Source organism: Vulpes vulpes, chromosome 8 (genome assembly GCF_048418805.1).
Source record: "Vulpes vulpes isolate BD-2025 chromosome 8, VulVul3, whole genome shotgun sequence".
NCBI lineage: Eukaryota > Metazoa > Chordata > Mammalia > Carnivora > Canidae > Vulpes > Vulpes vulpes.
This window is the reverse complement of record NC_132787.1, coordinates 36,239,775-36,266,834: the sequence shown is the minus strand read 5'-3', so window position 1 is coordinate 36,266,834 and position 27,060 is coordinate 36,239,775. Positions and strand designations below refer to the sequence as shown.

General features: G+C 37.9%; 1 protein-coding gene across 4 annotated transcripts in view; it reads left to right on the top strand.

Moving 5' to 3' along the window:
• Positions 1-26,074, top strand: part of KLRG1 (killer cell lectin like receptor G1) — a 41,306-nt gene extending 15,232 nt beyond the window's left edge. For all 4 annotated transcript variants that reach the window (XM_072766063.1, XM_025995238.2, XM_025995237.2 and 1 more), the window contains 4 exons: positions 4,015-4,119; positions 6,629-6,798; positions 24,478-24,578; positions 24,926-26,074. In XM_072766063.1, the coding sequence (XP_072622164.1) occupies positions 4,015-4,119; positions 6,629-6,798; positions 24,478-24,578; positions 24,926-25,037 (488 nt within the window). In that variant the 3' untranslated portion in view covers positions 25,038-26,074. The remainder of the gene's footprint in view (positions 1-4,014; positions 4,120-6,628; positions 6,799-24,477; positions 24,579-24,925) is intronic.
• The last annotated feature ends 986 nt before the right edge of the window (positions 26,075-27,060 follow it).

Here is a 27,060-nt window from a genome sequence, read left to right as displayed (position 1 = left end):
TTTCTATGACTATAAATTGTATGGCACTGGCTATTTTCATTTATATATAGATTTCTTTCTTTTGGATAATATCTGTGCCAATTTCTAAGCAATAGAAATGTTAAGTCAGAGGAATCTACATTCTAGAGTATAAGTGCAAGGTCAGACAGCTGGCACTAAGCTGGAACTTGAATATAATTATTTTGATTTTTAGGCAAAAGGCTTTTTGTATTTATATACAGTACACTTTGCACATTCTTGTTTACTGCCAGGATGCTCATTTCCACTCCAGCTTTCCAGGGTGCTCTACTTGGGAATAGGAAAATAGACTAGGAGCTTTAAAATTACATTAAAAATCTCTTCACAAAATTATTACATGTTTATTATAGGGAATAGGTTAACTATGAAAGCTGATATAAGAAAATAAAAATCACTAATAATTTTACAATGTGATGATTATTACTCTTACTATTTTGATCTATTTTTGCCTGTCTATGCCAACTGTACTTTATGTACTCTACTAAGAGGCTTTTAATATGTATATTTATTTTTTTAAAAAAAGATTTTATTTATTTATTTGAGAGAGAGAGAGGGAGCATGAGCCAAGGCAGGGAGAGGCAGGGGGAGAGTGTGGGAGAGAAGCAGACTCCCCTGCTGAGCAGGGAGCCAGATTCAGGACTCCATCGCAGGACCCTGAGATCACCACATCAGCTGAAGGCAGATGCTTAACCAACTGAGCCACGCAGGCGCCCCATGATATGTATATTTCTAAAGTAATTTTTAAAAAAGATTTATTTATTTATTCATTCAGAGAGAGAGAGTGAAGAGAGAGAGGCAGAGACACAGGCAGAGGGAGAAGTAGGCTCCATGCAGGAAGCCCGATGTGGGACTCGACCCGGGTCTCCAGGATCATACCCCAGGCTGCAGGCGGCGCTAAACCGCTGTGCCACCGGGGCTGCCCTCTAAAGTAAAATTTTAAAAATTTAAAATTTCACTTAATTTCTTGAATTGGATTGTGGTTACAGAAATACAGTTAAGCTTTGATACCTTTTTTCATTTTGTATGACATCTAAAATCAATTATTTCATTAAATAGTTTACTATAGTGAAAATGTAGTTTTTTATTTAGGTCACTAGAAATCTAGTGTTTTTGGATGTGCTAGTCCAAATATTTATCAAGCAGAACTCTCTCATTTTAAAAATAGCTCTCATTACACCTAACTCTGGGAAATGAACAAGGGGTAGTAGAAGGGGAAGTGGGCGGGGGGTTGGGGTGACTGGGTGATGGGCACTGAGGGGGGCACTTGGGGGGATGAGGACTGGGTGTTATGCTATATGTTGGTAAATTGAACTCCAATAAAAAAAATAGCTCTTCTTATAAATTTCTTTCCTTTTTTTATTTTTTTAAAGGTTTTATTTATTTATTCACGAGAGACAGAGAGGCAGAGACACAGGCAGAGGGAGAAGCAGGCTTTTTGTGGGGAGCCTGATGTGGACTCAATCCCAGGACCCTGGGGTCACGACCTCAGCCAAAGGCAGATGCTTAACCACTGAGCTACCCAGGCGTCCCTCTTTTTTTTTTTTTTAATTTAATTTAATTTATTTATTTTAGAGAGGGAGAAAGAGAACATGAGCTGGGGAGGAGCAGAGGGAGAAGGACAAGCAGACACCATATGGAGTGCAGAGCCCAATGTGGGGCTTGATCCTGAGGCCCTGAGATCATGAGTCAGAAATCAGGAGTCAGACACTTAACCAACTAAGTCACCCAGGTGCCCCTCACTATGAATTTCTTTTAAGAAGTTCAGAATGAGGCAGCTTGGGTGGCTCAGTGGTTTAGTGCCTGCCTTCAGCCCAGGGTGTGATCCGGGAGACCAGGGATCGAGTCCCACATCGGGTTCCCTGCATGGAGCCTGCTTCTCCCTCTGCCTGTGTCACTGCCTCTGCCTCTCTCTCTCTGTGTCTCTCATGAATAAATAAATAAAATCCTAAAAAAAAAGTTCAGAATGCTAAAATAAATTTAAAAATATAAGGAAGTGGCCCTGCACGGTTCAGTTGATTAGGCGTTTGACCCTGATTTGGACCTAGGATCATAGGATTGAAGCCCTTGTTGAGCTCCATGGTGGGCACGGAGCCAGTTTAAGATTCTATCTCCACCTCTCCCTCACTTGTAGAAGAAGAAGTTTAGAATACACACATGTCTACAGTATAATTTATCTAAAATTTAAGTAGTCAAGTGAGACTCCAGATAGTCAGAATTTCCAAATTAAAGATTACCAAATAAAGGGGTCAAAACCAGCACTTAAATTATTACTTTATACACTTTTGTTCTTTACACATAACTCCTACATTGTCAGACTGTGAGACCACTGTGATTTTGAAATAAAAGTTTGGATTAAGAAAAATTTCCATTTTCCAAATGAAAGAAAATAGTATTCTTATATGTAACATAGTTAATATGAAGTAGTGTTCCATCCTTAAACATATCAACTAAAACTCATTATTCTTTCAGCAATGACAGTTTATAAAGTATTTCTGAGGTATAGGTTATTTTATTTTCAATTAAGTTGTAGTTATTTAAATTTTGAATAGGTAATACCCCACGTGGTTCAAAATTCAGAAGTGCGAAAGAAAACAAGTATCCCTCCTGTTTTTGTCTTCAGTGACCTATTTCCTCTCTGCAGAGGCAAACAACACTATCAGATTTATGTCTACTTTCAGAGATACTAGCGTACATAATTTTGCAGGATGTTTCTTTCCCTGAACTGCCTATCATGAAAATCAATCCGAATCTGTTAAAAAAAAAAAAAAAAAAAAAAAAAGCATGTCTTTATTCCTTTGTTAGAAGTTACACATTCACTTTATGGCTATATCAAAATGTATTTGACTGGTCTATAACATTTTCTCCTACAAATACTGTTGCCATGAATTGCCTTATAAATATGATATTTTGCATATGGGTATCTGTAGGAAAAAATCCTCAAAGAGAAATTGCTGGATCAAACGATAAATGCCTTTGCAATTTTTGCAGGCATTGCCAAATTGTCCTTCAAAGAGATTGTACCAATTAATATTTTTACCACTAAAGCATGAAACTGTGTAAGTCAGAACTTCAAAAGAAAAAAAGTATATATATATATATTTTTTTTTTTTTAGAAATTTGGCCATTTGATGCAAGTGACTTTTCAAATCAGTAGTATTTGACAAGATACTGTTATTCTTTTTTTTAAAATTATTTTTTATTATTTATTTATGTAGTCATACAGAGAGAGAGAGGCAGAGACATAGGCAGAGGGAGAAACAGGCTCCATGCACCGGGAGCCTGACATGGGATTCGATCCCGGGTCTCCAGGATCGCGCCCTGGGCCAAAGGCAGGCGCCAAACCGCTGCGCCACCCAAGGATCCCAAAAAGTATATTTTTAAAAGATTTATTTATTTGATGAGAGAGAGAGTGAGGGAGGGGCAGAGAGAGAGAAAGAATCCTGAGTCAGACTCCCTGCTGAGTGGGGAGCCTGACATGGGGCTTGATCCCAAGATCCTGATTTCGTGACCTGAACCAAAATCCAGTCGGCTGCTTAACAGACTGAGCCACCCAGGTGCCCCAAGAAAAAGTATTCTTAACTTGATAAACATAGGATGTTCCTTAATAAAGATGTGGGTTGTTATTCTAGACTTGAGAGCAAGTCCCTCATATCCAGCAAAGAAAATTTTAGGGCCTGGGTCTCAGTTCTCATTAGACCGTATTTGTGCAAGGCTCCAGCTATCCTTCCTTTGCCTTTTCTTTTCCTTCAACTTTTTTTTTTTTTTTTTAAGATTTATTTATTTATTCATTTAGAGAGAGCGAGAGAGAGGCAGAGACACAGGCAGAAGGAGAAGCAGGCCCCATGCAGGAAGCCCGATGCGGGACTCCATCCCGCGTCTCCAGGATCACACCTGCAGGCAGCACTAAACCGCTGTGCCACCAGGGCTGCCTTCCTTCAACTTTTATTGTAACTTTTACTGTAACTCAGAATTTTATTTTGGATTCTGTTCTTGCAGTTTCTTCTGGCAGATCCCCTCTCTCACGCCATGTGGCAATAGCTTTGGGATTTCTGAGCACTATTCTTGTGTGTTTCCTGCTTGTTCAGTGGATTCTCTGCCAGGGTAAGTACTAACTTAAATCAAAATCTTTTATTTCGCCTATTTTTTAAAAAAGCTTATTCATTTAAGTAATCTCTACACTCAATGTGGGGCTTGCAGGCTTGCACTCATGACCCTGACATCAAGAGTCACATGCTCTTCTGACGGAACCAACCAAATATCCCTATTTTACTTATATTGTGTTATAAGAGCAATAAAACATAACAGAAAATTTGAAAATTGAAAAATAATGCCAACCGGGACGCCTGGGTGGCTCTGCAGTTGAGCATCTGCTTTTGGCTGGAGTCATGATCCCGTGGTCTCAGGATCGAGCCCCACATCAGACTCCCTGCATGGAGCCTTGCTTCTCCCTCTGCCTCTGTCTCTGCCTCTCTCTCTCTCTGTCTCTCATGAATAAGAAAATAAAACCTTTTAAAAAAAGAAAAATAACGCCAACAAAATAACTGACCACTTGTATACATTTCCTGGGTATAGTCTCTTGGGCTTTGACTACATGCATTTGTGTAAGTATTATTTTAAAAAAGAATATCAAGTCCTCTAAAATCTTCCCCACTTTTTTTTTAAAGTAAGGCTGGGTATAGTTCTGATCATTATATGCTTATAATTTTGTATATGGCTTTTTAATTATATTATGTCCTAAACACTTTTCTATTTACTATCATATTTATCATGATAATCAAATTATAATTGCATTATTTGTGTGTTAATTATGTTTAGCTTTTCATATATAGATATATAAAAATATATTCTGATTTTTTCCAATTAGAGTACTTTCATATTGTCTAAAGTGAAATTTTCTAAAAAAAAAAAAAAAAAAAAAAAAAACCAAAGTGAAATTTTCTAAATTTAATTCTTCTAGGTCATTAAATATCCAAAAAGCACTCAGTTTATTATTTCACAACCCAGAGTCCTGACTTAAGTTTATGTTATCTGGAAATAATTGTTAGTAACAGATGATTGTTATACAGACTTTATTCATTTGGACTCTAAGAGCTCAGCCCTAGGACCTCTACCTCGACCCAAGTCCTTTGACAGAAAGAAACTCCAAGGAAGTTGGGAATTTTTCATTCAGCCTGGGTAATGTCACAGTTGTATGGAAAAAGCACAAATCTATAAGGTGTCAACATTGTAACTTGATCTCCAGAACCCTATGTTGGTCCCATGCCAAGCCACAGAAAAGTTGTCTAATTTTGACATTTTCAAAAAGGACTGCCTTCACTACCTTTTAACTCCCAAATCTACATTAGGTATATACTCTATTATGCAGTCATTTATCCACACCTATGCTTATTTGATATAATGGCTCATACTTGCCTGTTGTGGAATTGTGCCTATGAGGAGTTTATACAAATGTATTTCATGGCTGAGCAGGGAGCCCGAAGAAGCAGGGTTCATCCCAGGACCCTGGGATCATGACCTGAGCCGAAGGCAGACACTTAACAAACTGAACCCCTCAGGTGCCCCCTCCCTTTTAAAAGATACAATCCAGCCATTTTAAAGGAATGAGAATGTTCTGTATTTAAAGGAGCCCCGTGAAGAAATTGCATCACTTTCACTTTAGCATCTAATATCCTTCTCTGTTGGAAAGTTTTTGTTTGATAAATTCTTTCTGCTGAAATATAAGTCTTTTATCTAATATCTAGTGATGGCAGATAATCACATTTGCGATAAAAGATAAAACACCTATCTTTCACTCTAGTTAAGTTTGCTTTTTCTAGTTTCTGTCTTTTTCTTTTGCACTATCACAGGGTGTCAGGTTAAGGTTGGACATTCTGGAAAATTCTTCCTGATTTCAGTAATGTATCTATGCAGTTATGTAGTATGTGCATGTGCACTGAGCCTACATAGACAGCGGGCTGACACATACAATGCAGATGCTTGGTTATCTTATCTGGTAGGTATATAGCATATGTGTGTAAAGACCTAGCACTAGTGATGCGCTCGCTTGGTTATCTTATCTGGTAGGTATATAGCATATGTGTGTAAAGACCTAGCACTAGTGATGCGCTCTGTCCACAGTCCTCAGCCTCATTGTGTCCGTTTCCTTACTGCTGTAGTCATAGTCACATGCTTGTGTAGTGGAATGTACAGTAGTGATAAAGTTGGACATTATGAAGTTTTTATTTTTACTATTTATTTATTTTTAAAGATTTTATTTATTTATTCACGAGGGACACACAAAGAGAGGCAGACACACAGGCAGAGGGAGAAAAGCAGGCCCACCACAGGGAGCCCGACGTGGGACTCGATCCCAGGACTCCAGGATCACACCCTGAGCCAAAGGCAGACGCCCAACTGCTGAGCCACTAGGCGTCCCCATTATGAAGTTTTTTTTTTTTTCATTATGAAGTTTTTAATTTGAGGCCATGAATTGTTGTGCCTTTCTCTAAACTTTAGTCTGAAAGGTGCTGGGACAGGGAAGACTATGGGGCTGCCATAAGCTGTTTACCTCCCATTTCATTTCCAAGACTAAGTGGTGCATAAAGATGTGACCAGTCCTCTTCCTTTCTAGGTTCCAAGTGCAACACGTTTACCAGTTGTTATAGTTGCCCTGACCTCTGGATGAGGTATGGTAACCATTGTTATTACTTCTCAGTGGAGAAGAAAGACTGGAATTCTAGTCTGGAATTCTGCTTAGCTGAAGACTCACATCTCCTTATGTTCACAGACAACCAAGAAATGGTAAATGCAAACATTTAGCAAATGTAGGTTGTTATGTTGGTGAATGGTGTTCCAAAGTATCGTGTGTTCTCTTTTGAGGAACAAAAGGAACATTCTTCTCTTTCTCTCTCTTTCTCTCTCCTTGTTCTTTCCTTTCCTTTCTCCTCCTCTACCCCTGCTTCCTTCCTTCTTCCTAGTCCTTACCCTTTCTCTGCCTGACCCAGCAATCTTCATGTGTAGAAACCTAGATGGTTGCATACTCTGGAATGTGTGTACATGTGTGTGCTGGAAATGGAAGGGTGGTGAGTATTACACATAGGAATTAGGCCTGAAATACAGGTCTAATTAAAAGAAAGCATTAGATCTAGAAACATAGGAGTCCAACAACAAGGAGACAGCAGATTCTTGCGCAACAGCTGGTGGAATTTGGGAAGGAGGGGAAGAGAGATATCTTGGGGACAAAGAGACTGTGGTAAGGGCTTAAATGTCTTTCAATAATTTCCCTTCATTCTTTGGAATCCAGCAAGTTCTAGACTAGGAAGCAATTGGGATGGGGGATGAGAGAGAGGCATGAGAAGGAAGAAATTCCAGAAAGTTGGGAAAGAAGAAAAGAAAGTGTGCATGTATGATCGTCTGTGTGTATGTGTGTGTGTGTGTGTGTGTGTGTGTGTGTGTGTGTGTGTGTGTGTATGTGTGAGAGAGAGAGAGATCTTAACCCCCTTGCAGGGCTAAGTTGGTGGGCTCCACTTCCTGTAAGCTTCACAGATCCTTTCTGTCCACCCAGCAGTCTCCTGGAGGAGAGCTCTTTATCAATCCTAGAGCATCTCAAGGTAATATAAGGAATTGACATCCTGAATACAAAAATCAATCAAATTCTAACTTGTCAATGTAAATAACATATACAAAGAAAATAAATTCTAATTAGGTTTTTAGTGCTAATTGCATGCTGATTTTTGTGTGTTGATACTGTTTTATGTACTCTTTTTTGGTAGAATCAAGTCATAGAGAACAGTTTGTTAAGAATTTTTTTAAATATTTTTTTTATTTATTTATGAGAGAGAGAGAGAGAGAGAGAGAGAGAGAGAAAGAGAGGCAGAGACACAGGCAGAGGGAGAAGCAGGCTCCATGCACCGGGAGCCCGACGTGGGATTCGATCCCAGGTCTCCAGGATCGCGCCCTGGGTCAAAGGCAGGCGCTAAACCACTGCGCCACCCAGGGATCCCAGTTTGTTAAGAATTAAACTATTATAACATTGTATAGTGACAGATGCTACCTACTTTTGTAGCACAGCATGCCCAGATTTGTCCAATCACTATGTTGTACATCTGAAACTAATGTGACATTGTGTGTAAACTGTTCTTCAGTTTAAAAAAAAAAGGAATTCAACTATATTAACATTCTTTGGAGAAATTCAGAGAGATAACTACTCTGAAGCTGTTGAGAATATAAAGTCCCTAAGTTTTACAACTTCCTATTTTAAGAAAAGATTACAGCATCTAGATTTCTTATTTTCTATCAAATGAGAAATTCCTTTGAAATTCTCCATAGAATCTAATTCCAAATCAGCCTGTCCCTGTGACTTCCTTTTCTTTTATGCCTTCCCCAAACTAGGCGGTAGAATGCATTGGGGTTTATTCATTAGATATATGAAATCTTGGTTTCATGGAATCTGATCATAATAGCCTCACTTTCTGGGTCTTTTGCAGCAACTCCTATTCTTACTCTGCTGCAGTTGCCTCTGAAGACTTGAGCTGACTAAAGTCAATAGCAGAAGTGAGCAAAGAGCTTGAAACATTGCAGGACAAATACTGATAAATAGAGTTGTGAGTCATAATGTAAGACTGTACCACAGAGAAGTGTGGTATAGTGTCTATTATAAATGAGGCCAGGTGACAATGAAAGCTAAGGAGGAAAAGAGCTAAGGCACAGAATATGTGGGGCTTGGCGGTATTTCTGTTTCTCTGTGCTCCCCCAAAGGAATGGAGGGGTATTAGAGGAATGTCTTTCTATCTTTCTTTACTTTCCCTGAATCCTGCCTCTGCTGTTGAATAAGCTGAACAGAGTTAGATTGGCTATATTGCCAAAACCAGTTTATTTTCTCATCACGGGGTCTTATGAACCCTTCTGACATTCCTGTGGAGTCTTTCTGGATTCTCTGGTCTAATTCTTTTTCTTGCCTCCAGCTTTTGTCAGATTCTATTAGAACCAGCTTGACTTATATCTGATCTCCTGAGCCTCTTGTTACTAGCATTGTTATTCTTTGGTTCTCAAGGCAAGATTTACATACTATTTTAAGGTATGCTTGATATTCTTAGTATCATACTTAGGACTAAACAGCTACTGCCCACCTCCCTTTCCACCACCCCTTGTTCGTTTCCCAGAGTTAGGAGTCTCTTATGTTCCATCACCCTCTCTGATATTTCCCACTCATTTTCCCTCCTTTCCCCTTTATTCCCTTTCACTATAAAATAGAAAGTTTTCAAATTGGCATTCCACTGGTAGAGAATACTGCTAGAGAATTAGTTTGTTATATGCCAGAGGCTATAAAGGTATGGGAAAGTATCTCTCTCATGCTGTTAAATAGTTATCTGTCAGTAGGATACATAAATGTAGCCCACTTCTTAGTTCAGTTACATCAAAATATAATAATAATAATAAATAATAATAATAATAAATAGGAAACTAATATATATGGAGCACCGACCATGTGCCAGGTATTTTATGTATATTATTCTCAATTTTCACAGCATATCCTATGAAACAGGATTCAACATCTCCATTTACTGATGAATGAGTGGTTAATGAACAAGAGTTAGTGAACAAATGTAAGTCTACAAATCTGGCAGAGCTAGACTTTTTTTTTTTTTTTAAATTCAGAGCCAGATTTTAAACTATATCAGCCACGTATAGAAATACTGTACTTGTTGGCTTCCTGATACATCTTGTGCATGCTGAAAAACAAGACAACACTTACTATTAATTGCCTTCTGTGGATTTTCTATTCTTTTTGTTTTGTTTTTGTTTTTGATGCCTTTTCTGTTCATGTTTAAAAAATTATTTGAAGTTGAAATCTGGAATGTACATTATAGGATTCTTGGGGTTTAAATATATTTAAAAAGTAGTGAGATGCTCACTTATTATCTCTTTTTTCTTTCCTGGACTTAAATATTTATTTTATTTTTGAGAGAATAATAAGAAAATTGATAGGGTGCCTGGTGGCTCAGTTGGTTAAGTGTCTGCTTTTGGCTTAGTTCATGATCCCACTGTTCTGGGATCCAGCCTTGTATCGGCTCTCTGCTCAGAGGGGAGTTTGCTTCTTTCTCCCTCTCCCTCCCACCACATGTGCTCTCTCTCTTACTTTCTCTCAAATAAATAAAATCTTTAAAAATAATTAATAACAAAATTAAAATTGAATCACTCCATTACTTTTTTAGTTTTTTTATGACATCTACTCTATTGTTTCTCTTGTCCTTTGAATTTATCTTTAGATCTTTAGATATATTTAAGTTCTTGATTTTTGTTGTCAGATTTTTCTATTAGGCTCACTTCATTTAGTATATTAGCATTTGTTTTTTGTTTAGTTTATTTTTTAGGCCCACTCCACTGTCCCAGAAACCAGTGCACTTCTGCTCCCTCTCTTCTCTTAGCATTTGTTTGTTATAGTTGTTGGTTTGTTATTTTAAAATGTATGTTGACCAGAGAGTTCTCTGGAAAATACTTTGGTTTCTTTAAATCTATCACGATGCTCCTCACCCTGTAACATCTTTCTTCATTATCATGATGTGAAATTATATAATCTGACTCTTGTTTTAACAACCTCTCATTCAGCCTTAAACCATACTTAACTCTCTATCAGAGTTTATGACTTTGGGACTGTCCTAGTCTTCCTCCTGAACTTTTGATATTGGCTTTTCTTGTTTTTAGGATTTATATCTAAATATACTCAGGGCTTCCTTCTTTGGTTACTGCAATACAGACATTGCAGTAACATGGTTACTTTCCCCCATATTTTGAAGTAACAGAAAGGACTTTTTTTGATTTCTTTCAGATAGTCACGAGTTCATTTTACTACCTTGTGCACTAGCTATGTGAACTCGAGAAATTTTCTTAACCTCTTTGATTCTCAAGTTTCTCACGTGTAAAGTAGAGAAAATTCTTTCCAGTGTTCTTATGATATTAAATGAGGAAATCTGTGTGGGAGTTCCTTTAACGTAGTATGAATCACTTAATTTTAGTTTTTCTTCTTTTCCACTTTAATTCTCCTTGTTGCTCAAAGTAAAGCCTAGAGCCAAAATAACTTGCTTTATTCTTCTGTCTCCCAAGACATGAAATTCATGAAGTATATGTCATAAAATAAGTTATGACTTGTTGAATTGGGTATTTTCCTTATGAGGAAATCTGAAATATGTTAGAAGTTTCAAAGAAATGCCTGGAAACAGAGGGGGATGGTAGCAGAATTGTTTCACTCTGGAGGTACTTATTGTCTGATAATGTCTGTGTTTTTTTGTCACCCTTTCTTCATAAGTAGATCAAAGCAGTGTCTGTGACCTTCACACCAAGAGTGCAGGTGTGTAAATAGGTTAAGATATCTCTCACTTTTTTTTTTTAACATTTTGCAAAATTGTGGTAGAACATATGCATAACAAACTTCACCATTTCAACCATTTTCAAGTGTACAATTAAGTGGTGTTAAGTACATTCATGCTGTTGTTCAACTGTCACCACTGTTCACCTCTAGAACTTTTACATCACCCCAAACCAAAACTCTGTACCCACTAAACACTAACTCCTCATTTCCTCTTCCCTCCAACTCTTGGTAACTACTGTTCTACTTTTGGTGTCTCTGAATTTGCCTATTATGTCCTTTTGTACCTGGCTTATTTCGCATAACATGTTTTTTTTTTTTTTTAAGATTTCATTTATTTATTCATGAGAGACACAGAGAGGCAGATACATAGGCAGAGGGGGAAGCAGGCTCTTTGAGGGGAGCCTGATGTGGGACTTGATCCTGGGACTCTGGGATCACGTCTTGAACCAAAGGCAGATGCTCAACTGCTGAGCCACCCAGGGGTCCCTCACTTAGCATGTTTTTAAGGTCAATTCATGCTGTAGCATGTATCAGAATTTCATTCCTTTTTATGGCTAAATAATATTCAATTATGTGGATATACCAATTTTGTTTATTCATTTATCAATGGACAGTCTCACTGTTTTCTTTTTTTTTTTTTTAAGATTTTATTTATTCATGAGAGACACAGAGAGAGACAGAGACACAGGCAGAGGGAGAAGCAGGCTCCATTCAGGGAGCCTGATGTGAGACTCGATCCAGAACTCCAGAATCATGCCCTAAGCCGAAGGCAGACACTCAACTGCTAAGCCACCCAGGCGTCCCTCTCATTGTCTTTTAAAGAGAGTGTTCTGGTTTACACAGTAAGTCTTAATTGACTTTTAGTATTGTGCACATACACAAAATTATAAGGGACATTCATATCAATGTTAAACTCTAGAAATTTGTAGCCTGTCAAATTTTCCTTTGAAATCTCTTAATGTAGCTGCATGTTTTTATATGATAGTAATTACAGTTTGCATGCTATAAAGTATCTGAAAGTCTGAAAACATAGGATAAACCTATTTTTACATAGAATGTTTGTTACATTTTCAAGTAATATGCTCAATATGTTTTTATTCAACCTAAAGATATATTTTCAGGCAAAATTCCTCTAAATTTAAAGATCTAGTTGATTTTCGATGTTATGGGTGCTCTGTATTATTATTATTACTATGTAATAATACAGAGTAACTATTATTACTCTGTATTATTATTACTATTATTACTCTGTATTATTATTATTACTATTGCTCTGTATTACTTTTTTTTTTCAAGTTAGTAAGTACATCCATTGCTTTAAACACTTCACCTGAAAAGGTATCCGGAGGTTGAAGAAAAAAATATTGATGATGTTATTAAAAAATATAACAGATACATTTATTTATTTATTATTATTATTTTTAAACATTTTATTTATTCATGAAAGACACAGAGAGAGAGAGACAGAGATATAGGCAGAGAGAGAAGCAGGCTCCATGCAGGGAGCCTGATGTGGGACTTGATCCCGGGAATCCAGGATCACGCCCTGGGCTGAAGGCAGATGCTCAACCGCTGAGCCACCCAGATGTCCCCAGATATATTTATTTAAAACAGATATATTTATTAAAAAATACAAGGGCATCAGGGTTAAGTGTCTGCCTTCAACTCAGGTGATGATCACAGGGTCCAGGGATTGAGCCCCACATCCTGCTCCCTGCTGCACAGAGCATCTGCTTCTTCCTTTCTCTCTCCCTCTGCCTCTCCCCCTGCTTGTGCTCATGGTCTCCTTCTTTCTCTCAAAGAATTAAATACAATCTTTAAAAAAATACATTTATCCTATGTTTCTAGTTTTTTGGACACACTGTGTTTATATATTCTGCTTTTATTACCTAACATTATTTCATTCCTGTTTTTTCCAAACATTACATTATTTTAGGTTTTATTTTTAAAGTTCTGTATTATTCTATTATTGCTTATCTATTTTTTATATTTCAAGATGAAGTTTTACTTATTTCTAATTTCTGTGCAGTTATATGCATATTTTTATGACTTATTTTTCTTGAGGTTATTTTTTAGGATATAATTCCTAAGAATAGATGAGCCCAAGTAACTTTGAGATATTATTAATTTATTTCCATAGGAGTTGAAATAACTTAGATATATCCCACAAACCATCTTAGTTTAGAATTTTAAGGAGTATGTTCTATGCCTTAATAATATCTAAATTACAATTTAAAAATATTACTTGTAGAACCATGTCTATGTGTGTATAATGCATAAATATTGACCTATAGTATGGCACCGAGTCATGCTGTATCTGATTTTATCTGAGTTCTGTCTCCATTTTGACTTTAGGTTTTGCATTTTTCTCTAAAATATGACAGAACATTACAAACTCTAAAGTAAATAATTTCATATATTTTCCTAGGTGGCGGGGTTACAGTAATAATCAAGAATTCTTGCTGTTAGGGTGCTTACATTTTAGTCAGAGGAAAGACAGACATCCACGAAGTAATTAACATGGTGATATATGCTTTGAAGAAAGTGAAACAGTAAATGTAGGTACTACTTTAGATTGGCCAAGGATGTTGGCCATCTAAGGAGGTAACATGGGAGCTGGAACCTAGGCCTGAATGACACCCATAGGAAAATCTAGGGAAAGGGTATTTCAGGCAGAGGAAAAAGCTATGTAAAGATCATAAAGTAAAAATGACCTTGGCATGTTAAAAGAACTGAAAAAAGGGTCATATGACTGGAAGCTAGTAAGTGAATAAAATGGTTGGCAAGGTCTAGATCATGTAAAATCTTATAATATACATAGTGGAAACTTTATATTTTGTTCTGTGTGAAAGAGGAAACCATCAGAAAGTATTAATCAGGGGCACAATATGATCTTATTTATCACTAGAAGGGGAGAGCCTCATATATGAAAGCTTAGCACTGGGAGAGAAAATTTAGATGCTTATTCAATGCAGAGCCTTGGGTAAGCCTTTTGACCAAGGTGAACTTTTTTACTCCTCTGTAAAGAGGATGATAGAACTTGTGTATCTTTCAGAGTTTTTTTTTTTTAAAGCTTCAAGTTTGTATTTAAGTTCTAATTAGTTAACACATATGGTAAAATTGGTTTCAGGTATAGAATTTAGTGATTCATCACTTACACATAACACCCAGTGTCATCACAAGTGCCCTCCTTAATACCCATCACCTACTAGCCTATTCCTCACTCATCTATCTCCAACAACCCTCTGTTTTCTATTGTTGAGACTTTTATGCTTTGTTTCTCTCTCTCTCTCTTTGCTTCCCCTATGTCCATCTGTTTTGTTTCTTAAATTCCATATATGAGTGAAATCATATGGTATTTGTCTTTCTCTGACTGACTTATTTTGCTTAGCATGATACCCTCTAGTTCCATCCATGTTATTGCAAATGGCAAGATTTCATTCTTTTTGATGGCTGAGTAATATTCCTATTATATATATGTGAATATGTATATTCATATAAACATATGAGAATCATTTATATATATATGTATATATATATATATATATATATATATGCACACACACACCCCACCTCTTCTTTATCCATTCATCAGCTGATGGACATTTGGGTTCTTTCCATAATTTTTTTTTTAATTTTTAAAAAATATTTTTAAATTATTTTTTTATTTTTTAATTTATGATAGTCACACACACACACACAGAGAGGCCGAGACACAGGCAGAGGGAGAAGCAGGCTCCATGCACTGGGAGCCCGACGTGGGATTCGATCCCGGGTCTCCAGGATCGCGCCCTGGACCAAAGGCAGGCGCTAAACCGCTGCGCCACCCAGGGATCCCGGTTCTTTCCATAATTTGGCTATTGTTGATAATGCTGGTATAAACATCAGTGTGCATGTGCACCTTTGAATCAGTATTTTTGTAACCTTGGGTAAATACCTAGTAGTGCAATTGCTGGGTCATAGGGTAGTACTATTTTTAACTTTTTGGAGACAATCCATATTGCTTTCAAAGTGGCTACAGTAGTTGTTGGTGGGTTTGCATTCCCACCAACAGTGCAAGAGGGTTCCCTGTTTTCCACATTCTCATCATCATTTGTTGTTTACCATGTTGTTAATTTTAGCCATTCTGACTGGTGTGCAGTGGTATCTCATCATGGTTTTGATTTGTATATCCCTGATGATGAGTGATATTGAACATCTGTTCATGTGTCTGTTAGACATCTGGATGTTTTCTTTGGAAAAATGTCTATTCAAGTCTTCTGGCATTTTCTTAACTGGATTATTTGTTTTTTGGGTGTTAAATTTGATAAGTTCTTTATAGATTTTGGATACTAACCCTTTATCAGATATGTCATTTGTGGGGTGCCTGGGTGGCTCAATCAGTTAGGCAAATACCTTTAGCTCAGATCATGATCCCAGGTTCTGGGATGGAGCCCTACATGGGGCCTGCTCAGTGGGGAGCCTGCTTCCTTTCCCTCTCCTACTGCCTGTTGCTCCCCTCTCGTTGTGCTTTTTCTCTGTTAAAGAAAGAAGAAAGAAAGAAAGAAAGAAAGAAAGAAAGAAAGAAAGAAAGAAAGAAAGAAGACAGACTAAAATAAAAAAGATACATCATTTTCAAATCTTCTCCCATTGCATAGGTCATCATTCAGTTTTATTGATTGTTTCTTTAACTATGCAGAAGCTTTTTATCCTGATGAAGTCCCAATAGTTCATTTTTGCCTTTGTTTCCCTTGCTTCTGGAGATGTCTCTAGTAAGAAGTTGTGTGGCTGAGATCAAAGAGGTGGCTGCCTGTATTCTTTTCTAGGATTTTGATGGTTTCCTGTCTCACATTTAGGTCTTCCATCCATTTTGAATTTATTTTTGTGTATGAAGTAGGAATGTGGTCCAATTTCATTCTTCTGCATATTGCTGTCCAGTTTTCCCAACACCGTTTGTTGAAGAGACTGTCTTGATTTCTCTTTCTGCTGCTTCATTATTGGTGTATAGAAATGCAACAGATTTCTACACATTGATTTTATATCTTTGCTGAATTTGTGTATCAGTTCTAGTAATTTTTTGGTGGAATCTTTTGAGGTTTCTACAAAGTATCATGTCATCTGTGGGTAGTGAGAGTTTGACTCTTCTTTGCCAATTTGGATGCCTTTTATTTCTTTTTTTGTCTGATTGCTGAGGCTAGGACTTCTAGTACTATGTTAAATAATGATAGTGGGAGTGGACATCCCTGTCTTATTCCTGACTACAGAAGAAAAGCTCTCAGTTTTTCCTCATTCAGGATGATATTAGCTGCAGGTCTTTCATATATGGTCTTTATGATGTTGAGGTATGTTCCATCTATCCCTACTTTGTTGAGGGTTTTTTTTTTTAATCAACAATAGATGTTGTATTTTGTCAAATGCTTTTTCTGCATCCATTGAGAGGATCATATGGTTCTTATCCTTTCTTTTATTAATGTGGCATGTCATGTTGATTGATTTGCGAGTATTGAACCACCCCTAAAGCCCAGGAATAAGTCCTACTTGATTGTGGTGAATAATATTTTAATGTACTATTGGATTCCACTTGGTAGTATCTTGTTGAGAATTTTTGCATCAATATTCATCAGGGATATTGGCCTATAACTCTCCTTTTTAGTTTCAGAATCAAGCTAATGCTGGCCTCATAGAATGAATGTGGAAGTTTTCCTTCCATTTCTATTTTTTGGGGCAGTTTGAGAAGAATAGGTGTTAACTCTTCTTTAGATGTCTGGTAAAATACCCCTGGGAAGCCACCTGGCCCTGACTTTTGTTTGTCAGGAGATTTTTGATTACTGATTCAATTTCTTTGTTGGTTTTGGGTTTATTCAAATTTGCTAGTTCTTCCTGTTTCAGTTTTGGTAGTTTTATGTTTCTAGGAATTTATCCATTTCTTCCAGATTGCTCAGTTTGTTGACATATAATTTTTTTTGATATGCTTTTATAATTGTTTGTATTTCTGTGGTGTTGATTGTGATCTCTCCTTTTTGACTTGTGATTTTATTTATTTGGGTTCTTTCTCTCTTCTTTTCGATAAGTCTGAATAGGGGTTTATCAATTTGATTAATTCTTTCAAAGAACCAGCTCTTAGTACTTTTGATCTATGGTACTGTTTTTGCACCAAAGGCAGGTGCCAAACCATTGAACCATCCAGGCGTCCCTCAATGAGTTTCTTTATGTTTGTTATTAATTGATTTATATATTTGGGTGCTCCCAAGTTGGGGCATAAATATTTACAATTGTTAGATCTTCTTGTTGGATAAACCTCTTACTTATGATATAATGCTCTTTTTTATCTCTTGTTACAGACTTTGGTTTAAAATCTAGTTTGTCTGATATAAGTATGGCTACTTTGGCTTTCTTTTGATGTCCATTGGCATGATATATGGTTCTCTATACCCTCACTTTCAATCTGGAGGTGTCATTACACTTGTTTAAAATGAGTCTCTTGTAAGCAATATATAGATAGGTCTTGATTTTTTAATCCATTCTGATACCCTATATCTTTTGATTGGAGCATTTAGTCTACCTCCATTCAGAGTAATTATTGATAGATAAGAATTTATTGCCATATTATTACCTGTAAAGTTGCTATTTCTGGAGATTTTCTCTGTTCCTTTCTAGTCTTTGTTGCTTTTGGTCTTTCTTTCCCACTTAAAGGGCCCCCTTTAATATTTCTTGCAGGGCTGGTTTAGTAGTCATGAACTCTTTGACTTTTTGTCTGGGAAGATCTTTATCTCTTCTTCTAATGACAGCTTCCTCAGGTAAAGTATTCTTGGCTGCATATTTTTCCCATTCAGCATGTTGAATACATCATACCACTCTCTTGTGGCCTGCCAGGTTTTTGTGGAGAGAGCTACTGCTACCTGATTTATCTTCCCTTATAGGTTAGGGATTTCTTTACCCTTACTACTTTCAGGATTCTTTCCTTATCTCTATATACTGCAAATTGTACTATGACATATCTTGGTGTTGGTCAGCTTTTGTTGAATTTGGTGAGAGTTTCAGTTTCCTGTGCTTCCTGGACTTGAATGACTGTCTCCTTCCCCAGATTAGGGAAGTTTTCAACTATAATTTGTTTAGATAAACTTTCTGCCCCCCTTCCCTCTCTTTTTATTCTGGGACTCCTATGATATGAATTTTATTATCCTTTATGGAGTTGCTGAGTTTTGTGAGTCTACATTTGTGATCCAATACTTTCTTCCCCTCTTATTTTCCGTTTCATTATTTTCCATAATTATGTCTCTGTATCACTGATTCATTCCTCTGCTTTGTCCATACTTGTCATTGCATATAGTCAATTTTGCATCTCAGCTATAGCATTTTTTTATTTTGGCCTGACAAGTTTTTAGTTCTTTTATCTCTGCAGAAAGGGATTCTCTGGTGTCGTCTATGCTTTTCTCAAGCCCAGCTAGTATCATCATGATTGTTGTTTTAAATTCTAGTTCAGGCATGTTTATATTTGTTTTGATTAGTTCCCTGGTTATCACTTCTTGTTCTTTCTTTCAGAGTGAATTCCTCTGTCTTGTCATTTTGTGTAGGTCGCTGTTTTTGTGTGTGTTAGGAAAGCCTGTTATGTTTCATGCTCCTGAAAGTAATGGCTGTATTAAGAAGAGGTCCTATACTGTCCGGGGCCTGGTGCTTTTTTTTTTTTTTTTAAGATTTATTTATTTATTCATGAAAGACACAGAGAGAGAGAGGCAGAGACATAGGCAGAGGGAGAAGCAGGCTCCTTGCAGGGAGCCTGATGTGGGACTTGATCCAGGATCCCGGGATCATGCCCTGAGCCAAAGGCAGATGCTCAACCGCTGAGCCACCCAGGCATCCCGGGCCTGGTGCTTTAGGAAATGTTTCAGTGTGTGCACTGTGCTGTTGTGTTTTGGCTGCTCCTTCCTTCAGGTCAGTCCTCTGCTGAGTTTCTCCTTGCCTGCAGTAGGGAGTGTTTGGACCTTGTCCACAGTGCGGCAAGTTTTAAAGTTTTAACTAGGTGTGTTTTGGTCTGCTTTTAAAGAGGCTAGATCTTATTTCTCCTAGAGCTGAAGCTTTGCAGCACTTCTATGGTCAATAGACTTGGTGTGTGAGGGGTCTGTGCTGGTCTTCTGGGGGAAGAGCCTGCTGTGCTGGTTGTCAGGCTGACTTACCCTAGTAAAGATGCACCTATAGGGTGCAGGGGGGCAGAGCCTGCCACTGTTCAGGAAGCCCTCACAGAAGAGCAAACAGTCTCTCCTCTTGTATTACTGGTTTCCGTCAGATATCTGCCCTCACCCTGTCTGTGGCCAAGCCGTCTGCCCACCCCATGGCATGGTACTTCTGTGTTTTATCCCAGGCTTATGGCTGGGTTTCAAAACTCCAAATTTTAGGAGCCCCCAGCAGCACAGAATGATGCTGATCCTCTGGGGGAAGGTCTTGCCACACTGCAGTTGGTGCCCTTTAGTCCCAGAAAAGTAGTCACATGATTGCACAGTGGCTTGGAGTTTATGGTAAAGCTCAGCAAAAGCCAGAATCAAGATTTGCTGCCCTCAGCAGGTGTCTCTGTTCCTGTGCTAATGAACAGGGCAGCACATTGGTGCCCACCGGCTCTTTTGTCCCCTGAGAGGCTGAGCCTCCTCTCCCAAATGCACTCCAAGAAGAGGAACTGTCTCTTCCGGTGCAACCAAGGGGATCCTCAAACGATGCTGTCTGGTCCCAGGTCTTTGCTTTCCTTCCCCATAGAAGCACTGTTATGGCCGACAGGCTCCACTGGTGGCTAATGGACTTCTGAAGCTTCAAACTTTGGGCTTCCCTGATTGTAAAAACTTAAGATAGTCAGCTGCTTTAGTTTTCCCAGTCAGTGGTTTGGGGGAAGTGTTTCTCTTGTGCAATTCCCTGTGTACTACTTTCTCTTTCTCACTTTCTGTCTCTTTCTCTCTCTCCTCTCTCCAAGATCAAGGCTCCATCTCCTTTGAAGCACCTGCATTTATTTCTTTTCTCCCCAGAATCATGTCTCTGTGCTTCCTACATCCCCTGGTGTGGTTTCTTTTCTCCCTCTAGTTCTGCAGTTTGTTCTCTTAGCATTCAGATCAATTTCTTGGGTATTTAGAATGATTTGATATTTATCTAGCTGTGTTTGTGGCACGAGGCAAATCTAGGGTCCCCTTCTGCTCCACCATGTTAATTAGGGTTTTATTTTATAACTGGAAAAAAATCCTTGAGAATATCTGTACTAAGTCCTCTTAAGAAAATTAAGGCTAAGCCAGATTAAGCAATTTTTTAATCCTCAGATAGTGGTGAAGAGTTAGTGATAGATGGCAGTATATTGTTTTTGTTTTGTTTTCCTAAATGCCATACTTTTCAGATGAAGTTAGGAATGGATACAAAGGTATTTTGTAAACCTTAATGTAAAACAAATATAAGACATAATTGTTTTCAGGATACCCTATCTTGAGAGAACAAAGCTATAACAGGAAGGAAGTATTGATACGCAAGTTTTACAGATTTTTCAAATGTTTCATTTAGAAGCCACTGCAACCATGTTTCTTCTGTGGAAACTAAGATTGAAATTCAATGAAGAGAAAATAGAAGTAATTCTAAAATGGGAAGTAGCACGAAAGACTTGTTCTTTCTGTTATGGACTACATGTTCGTGCTTTCCAAAATTCATATATTGAAATCCTGATCCTCAATGTGGTGGCATATGAAGATGTGGTCCTTGGGAAATTAGATCATGAGGGTGGGTCCCTCATGATGGGATTAATACCCTTATAAGAGGAGACATGAAAGTGCTTGTCTCTCTTCTCTCTGCCATGTGAGGATACAATGAGAAGATGGTCATCTGCAAATCAGGAAGTAAGCTCTCACCAGATACCAGATCTGTCAGAAACTTGATCTTGAATGTCCCAGCCTTCAGAATTCTGGGAATTAAGTGCCCATAGTTTAAGTCACCCAGTCTATGGTAATTTGTTATAGCAGCCAGAACTAAGACATCCTCTTTTAATGTCTTTCCTGGGAATGCAAAGAAGCTTTATGCTTCTCTTTACTTTAGGAGAAATTCTTTATTCATACCAATGATAGTCTCCAAGTAAGTAAAGGGAACTAGTCCAGACATAGTTAAGAGAAAAGTCCTTGAATTCTTATTCTTTGGTAACCATCTTCCAATAAAAACAATGTAAAAACTAATATCTTAGTGGTTGCTGGATTAAAAAAAGAGTATGTTCTTCAAAAAGTATTCAACTAAAAAAAATAATAATTAGAAAAATAAATAAATAAAAGCACAATAGGATGTTATGAACAACAGCAAAAAAGTATTCAACTAATTAAGCCATTATTAGAAATTATTGATATGTTTAAATGAACAAAAATGTATAATGTTAGAGGAAAATTAGGAAGTTTAAAAACATTTTTTCCTGAAACTTGAAGAAGGCAGTAATTTTCTTTGATTTTTCAAAAACCTCTAGAGGAGGTTTTTCAGATGGCCTGAGGAGTCCCAAGAGTACTCTGCCATGTTGGGTCTTCCTCGCCCAGCCTCGGTTTTAGAATATCTAACCTTGGATATAATGAGAGACAAATGTGATGTTTTAGCTTTAGTAGATATCCTTATTCATATGTCAGCCTGATCTGTGGCAACACTGGGACCCCAAGAAAGTAAATAATATTGGAATCTAATGTTCTAATATAAGCGTAAGCTGTCTTCTTGGTGTGTTTCATCAAAGAGAATGTAGTCTCTTAGCTGAATGTGCATGTTTGACATATTCTAGGAGTCTCATGATTTTTTCAGAGCTAGAGAAGCGCAGTTTATTTTATTTTATTTAAAAAAATTTTTATTTTTTAAGTAATTTGTACACCCAATGAGGGACTCAAATTTATAATCCTGAGATGAAGAGTTGCATGCTTTACAGACTGAGCCAGCCAGATGCTCTGAGAAAGCATAGTTTAAAGAGAAGTAGGTTGCAGAGGGATGGACTATGTAGAGACAAGGCCTTGGGTACTAGGGGAAGACGTTGGGTTCTACTCCAAGTCTTACCACTAAATTACTGTGGATTAACATATATCACTGCTATTTTTTGAGTTTCCATTCCTCCAAACAATAATTTTACAGAGTGAGAAGAGAGATCAAAACAAGTTTACCGAATTTGAGAATACAATGCTCTCATGATGGCCACTGCCAAATGAAATGCCTGGTTGTCTCAAAGCATTAATGTAGGGAGGAGGCTTGAGACAAATGGTCAGGAAGTATATGATCACAGAAACAAATTATGGCCTTTTTCAAATTATGGCCTTGATCTATCATGTCAAACTCTAACTCAGAGAAAACCAAACCAACCAGGCAACCAAACAAAACAATTAACATACGGGATTCCTGGGAACAACATAGGAGGAACGGGGATATAATTTAGATGCTTTCTTATTTTCCTTTTTTCTTTCCATAAGGGATTTACAGTGACATCCAGGGTTAAGAATAAGAAGTATTGAGAAGATGCCAGGCATTAATTATCTCATTAATTATACATACAGTATTTGCTGGACACACAGAGACATCAGTTATTAAATGTTCACAAATGCTACTGTACATGTGCATACTTACCTACCACTTGTAACCCAAGGGTTTTGGTATCTGTTAAGACACATATGGATACCTCTAAACATTCATTTGTACTCTGAAACATATACAAATAGTGAGCTTCTTAGTTTATGTAAGTATTTTCCGTCAATATGTTGATCTTCAGACTTACAATTTTATCCTTCTTACTCATGAACAAACACATTACTTGTTAACATTAACATCACATTGAAAATTCAGCATCACAAGAAACGTCTCTGCTATGAAAGCAATTTTCAAAGCTGAGGTGATGTTTATTGTAAACACCAAATCCTACCACAGAATTAATCTTCTGGGATTTATCCTTTATTTTATTCCAGTTACTAAGGCAATTGCCTTAGAGTATAAACTCCTTCATTTGAATGTCAGACTCTACAGAGCAAAGAATCTGTTATCTCTCTTCTAGTGGTAGCATGGAACATAGAGGTGCAGACAGCTTAACTTTATCTTATGCTTGCTTCCCTAAGAACTGTTTTTATTTTTCTTGTCATATTCAAGATTGATGAGAACGTGGAAAATGAGAGTGTAGTACTGGGAAAAAAACAAGAATTTTGCTACAGACTTAATAATAACTAATGTATTAAATGATAATGAGAAAGATGACTGCTTCTATAGTGGTATTTAGCTTTTTTTCTGTAAAAGTTATTTGAATATTTACTAAGTACTTCATCTAATCAAGGAGGAACTTACAACGGAAGGCAGAGATGTAATATTTATCTATCTTTCACATTATAAAAATGCAATTATAGATAGAAAGTTCAATTCTAGGAAATGTTCCACTCTGCAATGCATCTCTAGAATTAGAGTTTAAAAGAGAGATTAAGTTATTTGGACTAGGAGGTGGTTTTTTTTTTTTTAATTTTTATTTATTTATGATAGTCACACAGAGAGAGAGAGAGAGAGGCAGAGATACAGGCAGAGGGAGAAGCAGGCTCCATGCACCAGGAGCCTGACGTGGGATTCGATCCCGGGTCTCCAGGATCGCGCCCTGGGCCAAAGGCAGGCGCCAAACCGCTGCGCCACCCAGGGATCCCTAGGAGGTGGTTTTAATCAGCTTAAAGTGCTAACCGAAGTATCACTAGGTGGCTTATACCACAGACATTTATGTCTGACAGTTCTGGAAGCTGGGAAGTCCAAGATCAAGGTGTTGATGGGTTCAGTTGCTGGTGAGAACCTTCTTTGTGGCTTGCAGACAGCTGCCCTCTGGTTGTATTCCCTCCTGAAGAGGGAGGTTGAACTGGGGTCTCTTCTCACAAGGGCAGTAATCCCATCATTAATGAGGGGTTCATGACCTCGTCTAAACCTAGTTACCTTCCAAAGGTCCCCCCCCCCCCCCCCAGTTACCATCATGTTAGAGGTTAGAGCTTCAACATATGAATTGTGGGGAGAAATGAACATTCAGTCCATAATAATGGTAATGAGAGGGAGTGTAAGGAATAATTATTTGATCATGACACTGAATCTCTTCTTTGGTTTTCTACATTCTCTTAACCTTTTTTTTTTATCATCTTCAATCTCTCCGTTAGAGCCTGCTTAAAAATTTCCTCAGAAAGGACTTCTACTGGATTGGTCTCAGGAACAGTTCTGGTTGGAGGTGGGAAGATGGATCAGCCTTAAACCACTCAAGGTAAGGGGATTCAAAACAAGGGAGGAAAAAAGAGAGAAGGGGAAGAGAAATGATATGACTGGGGAAATAGATCAAGGATAAGAGATGGAGAGGAGAGGAAAAGATAAGAAAATGAACTAGGGAACATGGGAGGAAATGAATGATGGATGAGAGCCCCCCCCCCCCCCCCCCAAAAAGATGACATTTTAAAGAGAGGCTCATGAACAGTTTTTATTCTGCTGGTTTGGAGCTGAGAGAAGTGGGGCCTGAAGAGAGAGAAAGAACCGCTCAGTTTTTATGCCTTCATGCCTTGCAGGTCCTTTATTCTCATGTTCCCTTAAGTGATTGACTTTTCTGATTTCTTACAGTATTCTCTCAAACAGCTTGATACAGAAGTGTGGTACCTTCAGCGAAGCTGGTCTCCGAGCCTCTAGCTGTGAAGTTCTTTTGCCGTGGGTCTGCAAGAGGGTCAGACGTTGATAGGTTGGATCTGTCATAAGGCTCCCTAGAAAGAGGGAGCAGGCCTCTGAGTGATGGCAGAGCCATGAGTGTGTATTTTGTGAATGCTGAACCTTCTAGGACATGGCATTTGATGTAAGATTAGTGCAATGTCCCTGGGATTGATGGTGTATTGCTGGACTCCCTTTGAGTGTTTGGATATTATGTTAACAGTTTAAAGATCAGATCTAGGGACATTTGTGAAATAAAACTTTTTTTTAGTACTTTTCACTCTAGTGACTGATGCTGCCTCCTTCACCCCATTCCCACCATCTCTGTCAAAAATGTACCTTTCCTCTATGTTATGATCTGATCTGATATAATCCATACAGATATATACTATTGCTAATGTGTTACAGGGCTTTGATGTGTGCTAGTGGGTTCGCATGTTACTTATTCTTGATAATATATTTTTATCCTAATGGCGGCACTTCACAGATAAAGCTGTATCCTGAAGGATAATGCTGATTGTGAGAATATAAGTTGTAGAAAGTGGATGAGAACAGGGTGGTGCTTTCTGCTTCTTAACCCTTCACCACCTAAAGACCTGGCCTTGGCTGAATTTAATTTTTCTGGGTGTGCATAGACATGATGGAATAAATTCATATGTGACCGTATCGTTTCTATGTTATGAACGTGTGATTTGCTTGTTAATTTCACAATGGTGGTCAATCTGAGGAAAGTTTACTGAAGCCATTTATGTGCTTGATTCTGCAATTATTTTAGGCACAAATGCCTCAAAAATGAGAAGAACTTTATTATTTCTGTTAAGTGGAGTTTGGACATAGATAAGTAGGGAGTACTGTTTAAAAGATATAGGAGGGAGCACTGAGGGGAACCATCATTCTGTACTGTTGATGACACTGGATTATAACGTCTTATCTTTTTCTAACAGCTGTTTTTTTTTTTTTTTTAGGAACATTGACTATATCTTATCCACCACTGTATCCCACATACCTAAAGTAGTGCTTGTATTAGTGAAGACTAAATGAATGTATGAATAAAAAATTTAAACCATTCTTATTCTTTTTTTTTTTTTTCTGTTAGCCTGTGAATTAACTAGAGGAATTAAGGGCAAGAAATACAATATTTTCTGATCCTTCCTAACCCCACCCATGTGTGCATTCAATAGCTACCTCTAAAAAGGCAAAGAACCAGTTTCATCTAGATGTGATGTTCTCAGAAGGAAGTGGTGGAAACAAACTCAACAAACTCCAATCTCGTCATGATTTCTTACCTTTGGCTCTGGAACTTCAGGGTGTATCTTGATCATAAATGTGATGGTAGTGATTCCCACGTGGTTAAGGATGTAATGATAATGATTCCACTTGGGCCATGGCTTGGCTGCTACAGCATGCATAATCTCATTTACCTATTCAAAGAGAAACAGAGGAGAATGCTACACTCCTGAACTCTCCCCTGAGCAAGTAGCTTGTGGGCAGCTCTTTTCTGTGGCCCAATGCAGGACTCCATCCCCAGACCAGGATCACGTCCTGAGCCAAAGGCAGATGTTCAATCGCTGAGCTACCCAGGCATCCCCAGTTCAGTCTTTTTGCAAGGACTTCTCACCACCTATCATCAGAATTGGATCTAGTTCTTCACTCTTCTTTCTCCCTTTAGGATGTTACAGTAGAAATAACTTATCTCCTACTTATTTATGTATTCCCTGGACTAACTCATTAGGGGCCAGGATCAGTTATTTATTTATTTATTTATTTATTAAAAAGATTTATTTATTTATTTATGAGAGACACACACAGAGAGAGAGGCAGAGACACAGGCAGAGGGAGAAACAAGCCCCATTCAGGAAGCCCCACATGGGGCTTGATCCCGGGTCTCCAGAATCACTCCCTGGGCCAAAGGTGGCACTAAACCGCTGAGCCACCCAGGCTGCCCCAGGATCAGTTATTAACTCAGCTTTTCTACCTTGCCTAGTGAAATAATGTTTATTTATTTTTGTGTATGGTGCAAGAAAGCGGCCCACTTTAATTCTTTTGCATTCAGC